The 15,058-nt window shown below is 37.9% G+C and overlaps 1 protein-coding gene across 1 annotated transcript; it reads right to left on the reverse strand.

The window, feature by feature from the left end:
* Positions 1 to 6,724: 6,724 nt before the first annotated feature.
* LOC145716659 (scinderin-like) lies at positions 6,725 to 15,058 on the reverse strand. Its single transcript, XM_081800922.1, has 6 exons — positions 15,050 to 15,058; positions 14,420 to 14,597; positions 14,021 to 14,142; positions 11,040 to 11,117; positions 8,818 to 8,878; positions 6,725 to 7,567 (listed from the first exon to the last, which is right to left on the reverse strand). The coding sequence occupies exons 1-6, from the start codon at positions 15,056 to 15,058 to the stop codon at positions 7,440 to 7,442; spliced, it is 576 nt and encodes a 191-aa protein (XP_081657048.1). The 3' UTR covers positions 6,725 to 7,439.

Raw genomic sequence — 15,058 nt, forward strand, 5'->3', positions numbered from 1 at the left:
TATCCTCTTATTGGCTTCATATTCCAAACATATCAGAATCCAGTCCCTCCTTGCCATTACCACCATCAGCTCTGGCCTGGTTTATAATCAAAGCTCTTTACTGGCCTCTCCTAGGCTTGCCATTCTCAGTCTCTTCTTGACTCAGCAGCCACAGCCATCCTCTTAAAATGTGAGACAAATCATGTCACTCCACCGTATCTCACCCAGAGGGAAAATGGAAATATCATAATTTCTAGGTGATCTATGCTTCTACTGCCTTTCTGCCTCATCTCCCGTACTTCTCCATCTGTCTCAATCCTCTCCAGCGACACTGGCCTCCACACAATGCCTTGAACAAGCCAAGCAGCTTCTTTCCCAGGGTATCTGCCCAGAGATATGTCCAGGGTATTAGTCATTAGTCATGATTCTCCAGAGAAACAAATCCAGTAGGAGGTGTGTGTGTGTGTGTGTGTGTATAATTGAGAATTATTTTTAAGAAATTTGCTCACGTGATTATGAAGGCTGAGAAGTCCCACGGTATGCTGTCTATGAGCTGGGGACCCAGGAGAAACGGTGGTGTAAATTCCCATCTGAGTACCAAGCCCTGAGAACCAAGAGAGCTGATGGTGTAAATCATAGTCCTAGGGCAGAAAACTGATATTTCAATTCAAGCAGTTAGACAGAGAGAGCCAATTCAACCTGCTGCCACATTTTTGTTCTATTCGGGCCCTCCACAGATTGGAAGATGCCCACCCATACTGGGGAAGGCCATCTGCTTTACTCAGTCTACCAGTTCAAATGCTAATCCCTTTGAGAAACACCTCCACAGGGATGCCTGGGTGGCTTAGTCAGTTAAGTGTCTGCCTTCGGCTCAGGTGATGATCTCAGGGGGAGCCCCGTGTTGGGCTCCCTGCTCAGCAAGGAGTCTGCTTCTCCCTCTTCCTCTGCCACTTGCCCTGCTTGTGCTTACTCACTCGGTCTCTGTCTCTCTCAAACAAATAGATAAAATCTTAAAAAAAAAAAAAGAAGAAGAAGAAACACCACAGACACACCCAGAAACAATGTTTAACCAGATATCTGGGCATCTCATGACCTGGTCAAGATGACACAAAGTTAATGATCGCAGACTCATCCCCTCACTTCCTTTAGGTCTCTGATCAAATGTCACCTTAGAAAGGCCTTTCCTGTTCACTCCATCTGAAATGGAATCCCTCATCCCACAAAGGCAATCCTCTCTGGCCTTATTTTTTTTATAACACTTATTGCTATACAGCAGAATACATATTTGACTATTTGCTTCTTTTCTGTCTCTATCCACTCAATTGTAGCTCCATGGAGGACAGGGCATCCTTAACTATCTGCTCTCTACTGTATCACCAGTTCAAGGATATATACCAGCATCGATCGATCAATCGATCTGTATCTATATAATATAGATATAATTGATATTACAGATATAGACATATATCAATATAGATATATAGATATAGACAGATATCATATATATATATCAGATAGATAGATAGATAGATAGATAGATAGATAGATAGATAGATAGAGATATGCTAGGATATACATGCCAGGCTATCTTGGCATGAGCAAATATATTATAAAAATCAATACATGATTTCACTCTGTTGAACCTCAAATTTAGAAGATAGTATAACATATTTTTAGAGTGAGAACACAGCCATATTTGACCTGCCTAGAAGCACTATTCTTTTTCAATCTAAAATAAAATAAATGACTGTATTCCTCAGTGTTTTGACCATGAGGTCGGTCTTTATTAACATGGAGAAAGAGTGCCCTCTACTGTGCTGTTTAGACGTACACAGTTCTGAAGGTTTTAAAAAAATGTCTTAATTTTTGGTTTAATCAGGCAGAACACTGTTTCAATGAATTTGAAGAGAGTTACAAATAGACAACTTCCATTCTTATTGCTTTAAAATAAAAATCTATTTCTAGAGTAAACAGAGAATAAATCTTATGCTGTTGGCATGTAGATTTCTTGTAATGGAGTATTCACTGCCTCAAATTTGTTTCGAGGCTAGAGTAGGACATGGAAAGAAGTTTTAAGTCAAAGGGATGTTTGGCAGTTATCAAATACTGTGTTTGAAAGATAAATAATTATCGTTTTTGCTGTTCCTGCATATGAAAATAATATAAGTATGCTCCCTGGTTAATGAAGAGGGCTCTAGAGCTGGAGAGAGCTGTATCTGATTTGCAGAAGGCTCTGTCCTTGTTGCATATTATAATCACCTGGGAGCATTTAAAAACTATTAACACCCAGATCACTTTCACCAAGAATACTTCTTCTTTTTCAATCTTTGAGCCTTTAGCTCTTTCTCTTATTAAAGTGGTTCTCCACAGAGGGGCCATTGTGCTTCTCTGTCTCCCCAAGGACATTTGGAAAAGTCTGGAGGCATTTTCAATTGGTACACCATCGGTAGAGGAGAAGAGTGCCACTGGTATCCGGGGAGCAGAGGCCAGAGATGCTACTAATCATCCTGGAATGCACAGCACAGCACCACCTACTTAAAACAAAGAATTATCAAAATGTCAATAGTGCCCAGGTTTTTTTGTTTGTTTGCGTTTTGTTTTTTAAAGATTTTTAAAATTTATTTGACAAAGAGAGAGAGACACAACGAGAGAGGGAACACAAGCAGGGGGAGTGGGAGAGGGAGAAGCAGGCTTCCCGCGGAGCAGGGAGCCCGATGTGGGGCTTGATCCCAGGATGCTGGGATCATGACCTGAGCCGAAGGCAGACGCTTGACGGCTGAGCCACCCAGGCGCCCAATAGTGCCAAGGTTTAAAAGCCCTGCCTTATTAGACTGCTTATAACCTCCAGTAAAATATGGAATAGGAAAGATGAGAACAAACAACTGTATTTTGCTCCAGATCTTACTGGGAAACATTTGTTTTCCTTTCTCAAATAGGATATACTTTTTTTTTTTTTTTTGGCAGATATCCCTTTCAAAATCGAGGAACTTCCATTCTATTCCTTTGTTGAGAGTTTTTATTATGAATGTTTATTGGATTTTATTAAATGCTTTGCTACATCTATTCAGATGTTCACATGGTTTTTCCTTTTTAGTCTGTTAATATGGAGAATTCTTGACACATTCTTAAATGTTAGGATGGGTTCCATGATAAACTTCTTCAATTTTTACATGTTGTTGGATTCAATTTGATGTGTTTTCAAGGTTTTGGTATCTATGTTTTGAGAAATGCTGGTATGTAGTTTTTCTTTCTTATAATCTGCTTCTTTTTGACATCAGGGTAATACTGGCCTCATCAATGAACCAGGAAATGTTCTCTCCTTTTTCTTTTTACCAACATCTTCTAGTATGTGGAAGAGTTTGTATAGAACTGGTTTTATTGCTTTCTTAAAGGTTTGATAGAAGTCACCAGTGAAGTCCAATTGAGCCTAGGCTTTTCTCTCCTAGGAGGTGTAACTACGAATTCATTTTCTTTAGGATGCACACGTTTTGCTACCTAGGTGGCCGTACTCCTCTGAGTTAGCCTTACTAGTCTGTCTCCCAAGGAATTTGCCTGTTCATCAATGTCAAATTTATAAGCATAAAATTATGTTTCTTATTTTTTTAGTGACCATAGGTTTTATGGACTCTTTTTTCCCAATATCAGTAATTCCTATTTCTTCCCTTTTTCTGGAGGAGTCCGTATTCGTCGTTCCTGGGTCTCCCTGCTTTCTTTGGGTTTAGTTTGCTCTTCTTTCAGTTTCTTAAGGCGGAAGCTTCCATCATTGACTTAAGGCCTTTCCATTTATCTTATGTTAACATTTAATGTTATAAATTTCCTTTTGAATACTGAGTTAGCCTTACTTTTGATAGGTTGTATTCCAATTTTCACTGAAATAAAAATATTTTCTCATTTCCCTTGGGATTTCTCCTTTCATCCAAAGATTTGGAGATTAGCCAGATATCTCCCTGTCATTCATATTTAGTTTAATTCCACTGTGGTTAGATACCATTGTATGATTTTTCAATACCTTAAATTTGTTGAAATTTGTTTTATGGCTCGGAGTATTATTTTCTCTCTTGGTGAACATTCTAAATGCCCTTACAAAGCAAATATGCATGCTGCTATTACTGGTGGAGTGTTCAGTACATATCAATCCGGTTAAGCTGGTTGAGAAAGTTGTTTGAGACCTCTAGGTCCTGGCTGATTTTCTTCTCACTCTACTAGCTATTGAGAGATGATTTCCCTATTGAGATGTAATTCTGTGTCTTCTGTTTTTTTCATAGTTTCCTTTTCAGTTTAACTTTTTGAACCATATGAACTTTATCTCGGCACATACATGAAAATGTGGATCCAACCTTTTCTGTTTCTTCTCCCACCACCGAAGTAGCTCATCATTAATATTTTAGGTAGTATGGTAAGATGGTATTTGAGAGAAAATTTCTTTAGATAATTTGTAAAATACATAGCATACTTTAAAAATATCTAATGTAGTCTTTAAAACTAAAAGGGAAGAAATCATAGCAGAGAAAAAATAAGACAGCAAGAAAAAAGTTTCGATGACACATTTTTGAACTCCAACATATGCATCCTGTATACATAAAATGAATACTATTATTCTTTTCTTTATTTTGACTAGAATTCCATCCCTCTGAATAACCTGTCCAATGTAGAAGTTATTTTGAAGCCAATTCTGTAGTGGTCTTGCAAAATAAAACAAACAAATTGATAAGACAATTATTTTACATAGGTTCCTTGTTTCCTGGTCTTTTGCTCAAAGTTAATGTCACAATCTGATTTCTTATTTAAAATTCCTGATATTGGGGTGCCTGGGTGGCTCAGTTGGTTAAGCGTCTGCCTTCAGCTCAAGTCATGATATCAGGGTCCTGGGATTGAGCCCCGCGTCAGGGGCTCCCTCTTTCTCTGCCCCCCCACTCCAGCCCCTGCTCGTGTTCTCTCTTTCTCTCAAATAAATAAATAAAATCTTAAAAAAATAAAATTCCTGAGATGTGCTACTTCTAACTAGAATACTTATTTCTGGTTAGCACTTGGTTTTCCTGTGCTAAATTTTGTTTGTTTTCTAGTCACGCATTTCATACAAAAGAGTGTACTATATTATTTGAAGCAAGGAAAGGTCTGTAAAAGCACTAGTCACTGAGAAACAACTGTATTTGTTTTGGTTTTTCATCCTAAAAATCTTTGAGGAAGATCGAAGAGAAGAAAGAAATCTAAAGTTCATATTAAAAATTAATAAGCAATAGCTCCAAAAAAAATAGGAAGTTATGAAACTTAAAAAGTTAGGTTGCATGAAACTGCATTTTAAATCCAGAAAGCTAACGTCTATGAGGGCTTACATATATTTTGAGTTTTAAGGCTTTCACCTAATATTTCCTGTCCTCATTCCCTACATATCTTTCCTCCATAGAACTTATATTTTAGTATATTTTATAATATACAGTAGTCCCCACTTATCCACAGGGGATGCATTCCAAGATCCCCAGTAGATGCCTGAAACTAAGGTTAGTACAGAACCGTATATATGCTATTTTTTTTCCTATACATACATAGCTCTTGTTGAGGTTTAATTTATAAATTAGCTCTTACGAAATCTCAGTCGTTAGGCATCTGCCTTCGGCTCGGGTCATGATCCCGGGGTCCTGGGATCGAGCCCCACATCGGGCTCCCTGCTCCGCAGGAAGCCTGCTTCTCCCTCTCCCACTCCCCGCTTGTGTTCCCTCTCTCGCTGTGTCTCTCTCTGTAAATAAATAAATAAAATCTTTAAAAAAAATAGAACAATTATAATATACTGTAATAAAAGTTATGTGAATGCGGGCTTTCTCTCTCTCAAAATGTCTTATTGCACAGTACTCACCCTACTTCTGGTGGTGATGTGAGATAATAAAATGCCTGTGTGACGCAATTAAGTGAAGTGAATGGCATAGCCGTTGTGTTGTTGTGTTAGGCGACTATTGGCCTTCTGAATATACATCAGAAGGAGGATCGGCTGCTTCCACGCCACAGCTGACCGTGGTTAACTGAAACCATGGAAAGCAAGCCTGAGGGTAAGTGGGATGACTGTATCTACTTACCGGCTTTGTTTTTGTTAGCTTCTTCCCTGGAATATAAACTCCATGACAGTTTGGATTTTGTCTGTTTCATTCATGTTGGCTCCAAAGGACTTAGAATAGTGCCCCACACCCAGTAGAATTCCCTACTTGGGGTGCCTGGGTGGCTCAGTCGGTTAAACATCTGCCATCGGCTCAGGTCATGATCCCGGGGTCCTGGGATCCAGTCCCCGCATCGGGCTCCCTGCTCAGTGGGGGGGCCTGCTTCTCTCTCTGCTGCTCCCCCTGCTTGTGCTCGCTCGCTCTTTCTCTCTCTGACAAATAAATAAGTAAAATCTTAAAAAAAGAAAAAAAGCATTTCCTTACTTTGCTTTACTTTTTCTTTAGAAAAGTCTTTCCCTGCGCTCCTGCTGGTAGAGTTTGGCACTGCCAAATCCAAATTGATTTTTGCTCAAATAAACTCTTGAAATGTCTGATACACCTCAGTTTATCCTTTAACAGGGCCCAGATGTCATATGTACTGATCTTCAAAATCTTTCATAATTATGTAACCTTGGAAAAGTTGTTTAAGTTTGACTACTTAATGAGGATGAATTAAGAAATATTAAATTCATATTTATTTATGCATAAAAGTATTTAACCTTAAAACTGTGTAATTAACTCACATGTCATATTTAAATAAACTGTCACAACAAAAAACCTTTCCAAAAGAGATGCATTTTAATGATGAAAGACAGCATTAGTGAATTTTTTCATACATAACCTTTGTGGTATTAAACATGTCAAATACATACATACATACATACAACCAGATAAGACTGTAATTATTTTGTCATGAAAAAGCTGTGATTTCAAAGGCTTTTTAAAAGGCAAAAATGGCAAAATTACTCAGAAAAAGATACTTAGGAGTGAATGGTATCAGAGTCACATTGGCTGAAGAAGGAAAATAACAACAAACTTTTAAACCATCTTAACATAAACCTCACTGCAAATATACAATTCTTTTGAACACAGCACATGGAAAGGAGAATAACCTCAAAATTATGGCTTACTTTTCTGGCATATTAAAGAACAAGTTTGGCTAAAGTTTCCTGAATTATAAAATTCCCTGATGAACTCCCCTAGATTACGTGCAGCTTCTCACTTTTAAAAGGTCATATAAAAAGATATAAGTCAGTTTCCAGCAGAGTTAACATTGGTCCATAACAAAAATTTCCTTTAGGTTATTTTAAAATACTAACATAAGAAAATTCTAGTTTAAAAAGAATTTCAAACCAATAGTAGGCATTAAAAAATAGTCATAGGGCCGGTTAATTTTCTAAAACCAAACAAACCAAAAAACCTTTCTTCCCCTCAAAACAGCAATGGGACAGTGGCTCCAAAATATTTGTTTGTTTTTTTCCTACAAAAACCAGTTTACCACCTTCTGGAATCCCAGCCCAGGAACCAGCCTGTGAATGTGGCCGGCTCATGGCCCTGCTTTACGATGACAATTGGCGTCCTCTTGTCTCTTCCAGAAGGATCTGTCTCAAGATACATTTTGGCTATAAAGAATTGAAAGACAAACACATTCAGTTAGTTGTTTTTAAAAAAAAAAATTTTTATTTAAATTCAATTTAATTAACATATATTGTCTTATTAGTTTCGGAGGTAGAATTCCGTGTTACCTCAGTTGCATACAACACCCAGTGCCATTACTTCAAGTTCCCTCTTAATGCCCGTCACCCAGTTACCCCATCCCCCACCCACCAACCCTCCAGCAACCCTCAGTTTGTTGCCTATAGTTAAGAGTCTCTTATGGTTTGTTTCCCTCTCTGTTGTCCTCTTATTTTATTTTTCCTTCCCTTCCCCTATGTTCATCTATTTTGTTTCTTAAATTCCACATATGAGTGAAATTATATGGTATTTGTCTTTCTCTGACTGGCTTATTTCACTGAGCATAATACCCTCTAGTTCCATCCACGTCATTGCAAATGGCAAGATTTCATTCTTTTTGATGGCTGAGTAATATTCCATTGTATATGTGTGTGTATACACACACAACACACACACACATCTTCTTTATCCATTCATCTGGGCTCTTTCCATAGTTTGGCTATTGTGGACATTGCTGCTATAAACATTGGGGTGCATGTGCCCCTTCAAATCACTATGTTTGTATCCTTTGGATAAATACCTAGTAGTGCAATTCCTGGGTCGTAGGGTCAGTTAGTTTTGATTAAACTAAAATAACCATGAAATGAAAAGTCTCCCAATAAAAATAATGAATCAAATTTTCATTGCCCTGAAGTAGCCAAATACCGTTCCATATGAACAATTCCTTATTGATTTCTCTCATCTGCCATGGATTGCACATGAGAGTCTAATGGTTGCCTAAAAAAATTTCAAACTTTATAGAATTATCCTTATGGCATAATTATTCCTGTACTTTTCAAAAATAAAAAAAATTGTGCAGAAAGAACAGCATTACTCAAAAAACTTTAAAAAATCTAGGTTATCATAGTTATAGAGGTTTTACTATTTCTATAATATTGTTTAAGTGAATTTAAAGTTTTCAGAATAAACTGATGTAATCATGTTCTAAATTAGGTAATAAAACATTCTTCTTATTCTTATTCTGAAATTCTTCAGTTCAAAAAAATTCCATTACACTTAAGTTCTGAAAGCAAAAGCTTATTAGATTCTGCTCAGTTTTAATATGTGGTTTTGAAGAATGTGGTGAAAAGAGCAGTCAAAAGCTTTGTAATAAACACTCAGGATAAATGCCATTCATTGTCCATGGGATCTCGCTTACCAGACTTCAGAGATTCTGTTCTCTCAACTTCATTGGCATCTTTGCCGACCCAAATAAAAATCTGAAAAGTGAAACAATAATATGTACGGTTTGGGGAGTAAAGGCTCAGTGCGAGCCCTGTACCAAATGCTTCTCACACGTTGCTCATTTCACCTTCACAGCAAGCCCCCAAGTTAGGGATGTGGAGAAGGAGGTGCAGAGAAGGCCCACCACTTTCCCAATGTTTGCACTTATTAAGAGATACTCTAGATTGATATCCAGCCAGTTTGACTCCAGAATCCACATTCTGATATTTCAGGTTTATATAGTATTTTCTAGTTTACACACTTTCTCAAAACAACATATTGGCTGTTTTCTGCAGCCACCCATTTAGGGTATGTAAGGCAGTCATTATCCCCATATTATTATCCTGGGGGGACCTCAGCCTCCCTTGCAAAGCCTCTGCCATAAGCCTGTAGTGTACACCTAAAACTGTATCTTCTAACACTTTCGTAAAAGTGCTACAATGTTTAGTATTTAAATATTGAGTTTTTATTAAAACTGATATAATTACATATTCTGTATGTATCCTTCTTGTCAAATGTATAGGCTGTGAACTTCAATGCTGAAACATTCTCTTGAATTACCTTATATTTATTTACTTTAAGAGATTTTATTTATTTATTTATTTGAGAAAGAGGGGGGTGGGGGAAAGCACACACATGCGAGAGCCAGAGCGAGGGCGCACAGGAGCTGGGGGAGGGCCAGAAGCAGGCTCTCCGCTGAGCAGCAAGCCCAATGGGGGGCTCGATCCCAGGACCCTGGGATCATGACCTGAGCCGAAGGCAGACACTTACCTAACAACTGAGCCACCCAGGTGCCCCGAATTACCTTATATTTAAATCACTTTAAAATAACTTGTTGGCAGAGAAATTTTGGCCAAATTAGTTTTGATTGTATTCTAATTCATACTGAAAGTACTGAAATATTTGCTTGCAGGGCATAGAACAAACAACGACAGCTTGGTCATGTAAATGAAAAAAATGATTTAAAAAATAAAATGTAGTAAGGGAAATATTCTCAAGTATCCTTGACTGCAGAACTGACTACAAATGGACATAATTGTTTTGAATAAGGAAATGCCATTCTTATTTTGTAATTCTTAATATACAAAGGTGTTTTATTGACATGACATTTTAAATTTCCTATCTATAAATATGTGATCCATTCACCTGGGGAGAATCTGTGACTAGATTCCAAATTCAAATATGGCAATTCTATACCAAGAAGCTAAGGGGTAATATAACCAAATGACTTTAGCAATTAAGAACAGACCTAGAAGTAACAATTACTAGGGTTGACTCTAAGAGTGGGCCTAATTCAGATACGGGTTTCATAATTGTTCTATACATTTTAGTTCCTAATATATTTATTTTTCCCTTCCACTATTATCAGTTTACACAAAGGGTGAAAAACAACAACAACAAAAAACCCAACTATCAGATATGGCATGCCAAATCCCCATTCATTTTCTCCCAAATAAAGATATACATAACAGCAACATATTTTCTGTGTAGATTCAAAACTATTCTATGTCTGTTTCTTCCTCAGGGGAAAGGCCCCCTATGATGACTTCTCATCAGATTTCAAGAAAAATTCTGAATCTTTGACGTCCCCATGGCCCTGTTCCCCCATGGCATTGTATCCACTAATGCATTTACTAGTTAAATGAATGGATGAATGCATGAAGAAATTAGGAGTGAATCAATTTTAAAAATAAATGAAAAATGGAAGTTTTTCACCTAAAACTATACAGCCACAGACAGTAGCCATGGAATTTTTTCCATTTTAAGAAATCAATTTGCTACATGTATCAGTTTTATTTTTTGCCAAACTGTGTTGAGTCTTTAAAATACAGCCTAGGGGCACCTGGGTGGCTCAGTCGTTAAGCGTCTGCCTTCAGCTCAGGTCATGATCCCAGCGTCCTGGGATCGAGCCCCGCATCGGGCTCTCTGCTCGGCGGGAAGCCTGCTTCTCCCTCTCACACTCCCCCTGCTTGTGTTCCCTCTTTCGCTGTGTTTCTCTCTGTCAAATAAATAAAATCTTAAAAAAAAATAAAAATAAAAATAAATAAATAAATAAAATACAGCCTAAATCCATAGGTCCATTTATTATTAGACTTGCCATTTTTCAAAGCAGGTTTTGTCAGCTCCCAAGTACAAGCACACCAAATACAGTTTTACCTGTTCCCAAGCATCTAGTAACATGACATCATCTTCTGCTAAATCATCCTGGGTGAACTCTCCTGGAACCTCTTGAATCTGAAATGTATGAAAAAGCCTTAGGATCAAAGAGTAAAGCAATAATTTTTCTAATATATAGGATACCAATGCATTGTATTATTTTAAAGCACCACAAAAATAAAGTTTGTTAGTCATCTTTTTTTGTTCTTTCTGGGTAATAAAGATTTAGATAATTGTTGGGCGCCTGGGGGGCTCAGTCAGTTAAGCAGCTGCCTTCAGCTCAGGTCATGATCCCGGAGTCCCAGGATCGAGCCACACGTCAGGCTCCCTGCTCAGTGGGGAGTCTGCTCCTCACCCTGCTCTCGTCCTCTCTCTCTCTCAAATAAATAAAATCTTAAAAAAAAGATTTAGAAAATTGTTTATTTGTTTCATCGTCTATCACAAGCTGATGGAATCTTATCTGGGAAGCACAGTGCTAACTACGAACATGGCCCCTGAATGCCTCAGGGAGGCTACAGGCAGTCGGACCCCAGTTCCACTTCCGGTCCCTTGTGACAAGCTGCTTCACAGATTTCCATTGCCTTCCTCGTCCCTAAAGACATTTGAGTTTATGGTCTAAGTATTCAGTTGTTTTTTATTGTGTAGGTCAAGATTATTTTAATAAAATCAATAGGTCTGGTCATTTTCTAAATCAACAATTTTTGACAAGATGATATAATATTTCATATGCAAAGTTTTCTTCTTCTTATTATTATCTTAAATGTGTTAAATCATGTTCTCTGTAGTTAACTTTAAAGTTTGCTAGGGAGGTTTAGTTTAACACACCCACTACCAGTGGGCAGGTATTAATCCAAAGTTCCAAATTTTTAAAAGATTCTGGATAACGAACCCCCTGACCCTTAGGAAGGTGTGGTAGATAGGGTTGTGGTTCTTAATTCTTCACTCCTTCCCTCTGCTGTGTGACTTTGTTATAGTACAGTCGAGTGAGTGGAGGTGGCTTTGGCCTTGGCCATGTCATATTAGCAAATGTGACTCATCAGGGGCCCTCTTGCATTCCTGGGCTCAGTTGTGGGAAAAACAGGCATGAATCCAGCCTGCAGCCCAAAGGAGAACCACCCAGCTGGGCTGGACCTAGGTTAACTTGGTCCCAGGCAACCTGCAGCCTTCTGAGCATAACACATATTTATTATAACCTGATGAAATTTTGAGACTGTTATACAAAAACAGACAAAAACTACTTACAGAAGGCAAAAACTTAGTTTATATCATCTTTTTTACAGAATATTTACCAATCACATAATGATTTAAAAAAGCAAAAATTTTAAATATCACTCCATGTCAGGCACTGTTCTAAATCCTTTATATGAACAACTAATTTAATATTCACACAACTCTATGAAGTGGGTACTAGGATTATCCCCATTTTACAGATGAGAATACTACAGCACAGAGAGGGTAAGTAACCAGCCTAAGGTCACACAGCTAGTAAGTAACATCACCAAGTAAGCGATATTGCACAGGCAGACTGGTTCCAAAACCTGTGTTATTAACCCATAGGCTCTGCTGTCTTGTGTGAATCTATATGTCTAAAGCCTGCTTTTTGATTATGATAACTAGATCAAATACTTTTCAGTGACATTTCTTTCCTTAAATTGTGAGGGGAATAGTCAGAGTTCCAAATACCAAACAAGAAAATCAGTTGGTGTAGAGGAAAAGTCCACCCCATCCCTCCCACCCCCCACCACTCCAGCAACCCTCAGTTTATTTCCTGAGATTAAGAATTCCTCCTATCAGTGAGATCCAAAGACTAACAGATTTTTTTAAACCTGATGGAGAACAAAGCCTAGGTATTATTTTTGTAAAATACATCTTCATTGGAGACAAGCAGGTTATTTACAATAATATTAGCAAATAATACTAGTAAGAAATTATAGAAGCATTAGTTGAAAAAGAAGTTGGTTGGATGCCATATCAAATTAACAGTCAAAAGAGTAAAATAACAGATTTTTTCTGACAAGTTTCTAAAATACAAGGATTTCCTAGAAAATAGGTGAGCTACTGTGGTGCCCAACAACCAAATATTTATCACAATTCGAATCTTTAATTTGAACCTTCAATTTTCAGGTCAAATCACTTATCATCTTCAAGTGTGGTTTGAATATGAGCAGTTTCTTCCTCAAAGCATTTTATTTCTAGCAAACAATGTAGCTGGGAAAAGACTTAGACGATTTTCATGTGCGTGTTGAAAAATAAAGCTTGTATTCACCAGGACATGGTGACCAAATCTTTAGATCAAATTTTACATAGGAAAGAAGTTTGTCCTTTAAACAAAAAATTTACTCAAAAACCTACATGTCAAACAGAGAAAAGAGAATTTTTATGCTTAAACTGAGATGAGGGGCTGCACTCCAGGATATTTTGGAGCCCAGTATAAAATCAGTCTGAAATTTAAAACCTGTGAATGACTATAAAATAAAACCTTCTTGCTGATTTCATTCAATTTGCAGGTGCATATGTAGCTTTTTATGATTCTGCCCAATGATCATAATATTTTCATAATATCTCTAGTCAGTCAACATGGTGAAACTTTTTATTCCCTGGGAAATTGAAGTGTAAAACTGACACAGTTTGATCAGAACCCACCACGGTTTCCCACAGAAAGTGTCAAATTATTAAATTAGGAAATCCAACCATATGCATATTCATATAGCAACAACCTCATGCTGACACAGGTGCAAAGTAGTTGATATTTTTCAAGAGCAGCTTGATTTATATAGTACTTTACAGTATTCCTATGCTTTCACATCCATTATGTCATTGACTCTTAAAACAAGCCTGCGTAGAGAGCTAAGACTATCATGTCTGGTTTGCAGATAAGCAAGCTAAAACTGAGACCCAGAGCACCGACATGGCTGAAAAGTGCCAGAGCCACCCCTCCCAATGTTGTTCAGTTTTACCCCAGTGTTTTGCAAGACACTCACGATGAATCGTCCAGTTTTGTTAGAGCAGCCGTAAAGCCGAGGCGGATGGTCTTCAGCCTGGGTTTCTAGCAGTGGAGAGGTCTGGTAGTGTTTTTTCCCTCCAAGGGAATTCCAAAACTCCTCTGTGAAAAACACAATGAGTTATCCAGTGCATTTCCAGGAGCACAGGGCTGGTCTTGCCTTACATTAACGAATGATGTGATTTCACCTTGATTTCAATGTTAGGAAATTATTTAAATATAGCGGGTACCATCGCCCAATTTTGCAACTAATGGAAGGATCTGTAATGCCCTATAACTGTTACAAGGGTCCTATTTATGAAAAAATAAATAAACTACATGATTAGCAATTATACCAAATGTAAGTCCTGGCTCGTGTCCTTGACCCCACAGTACACACCTGGTTCCTGGCCCTCCTGAATCTTTGTGGTTTTGCATTTGAGGACACTTGCCACATACTCTGCTCCTTTCTCCTCCTCCTGGCTAGCACCTTTTCCTATCCAGATGAAGCCACTGTTTTGTCGCAGTTTCAAGACAAAAACATCATTGGAATTCAAAGAATGTGCACCGACATCTACCTAGGGTATAAAGAAAAACAACACCGTGATTCAGATTCATTGCTACTCCCTCAATAAACATGTCTGAGAAGCTGTGACGGGGACAAACCACCCGTCGCCTTCCGTCCTGATCCCAAGGTGGCACTAGGACACCACTCTGGCATTAGAAACCTTAGTAGCTCTTTGCTCTGTATCACTTTAATGCTCAACTGCCCACAGACAGCAGCACAGGACTCTAAGGATAAAATTAGCCAAACTTAAGCGAGAAGTAACAAAGATAATATTCAAAGAAGCCATAAGAACAAGTATGGGCTATAATTGATGTTTGGGAAGTGGGTGTGATAGACACAAACGACACACATAAAGCAAAGATGTTCAGTTTTTCTCTCCCCCGCTAAAGAGGTTTTCCAAATAATCAAAGGGATACCTACCCAAAGCAGTCTACAGATTTAAGGCAATCCTTGTGAAAATACCAACGGCAT

Source organism: Leptonychotes weddellii, chromosome 12 (genome assembly GCF_054177405.1).
Source record: "Leptonychotes weddellii isolate Sample4059 chromosome 12, ASM5417740v2, whole genome shotgun sequence".
Taxonomy (NCBI): domain Eukaryota; kingdom Metazoa; phylum Chordata; class Mammalia; order Carnivora; family Phocidae; genus Leptonychotes; species Leptonychotes weddellii.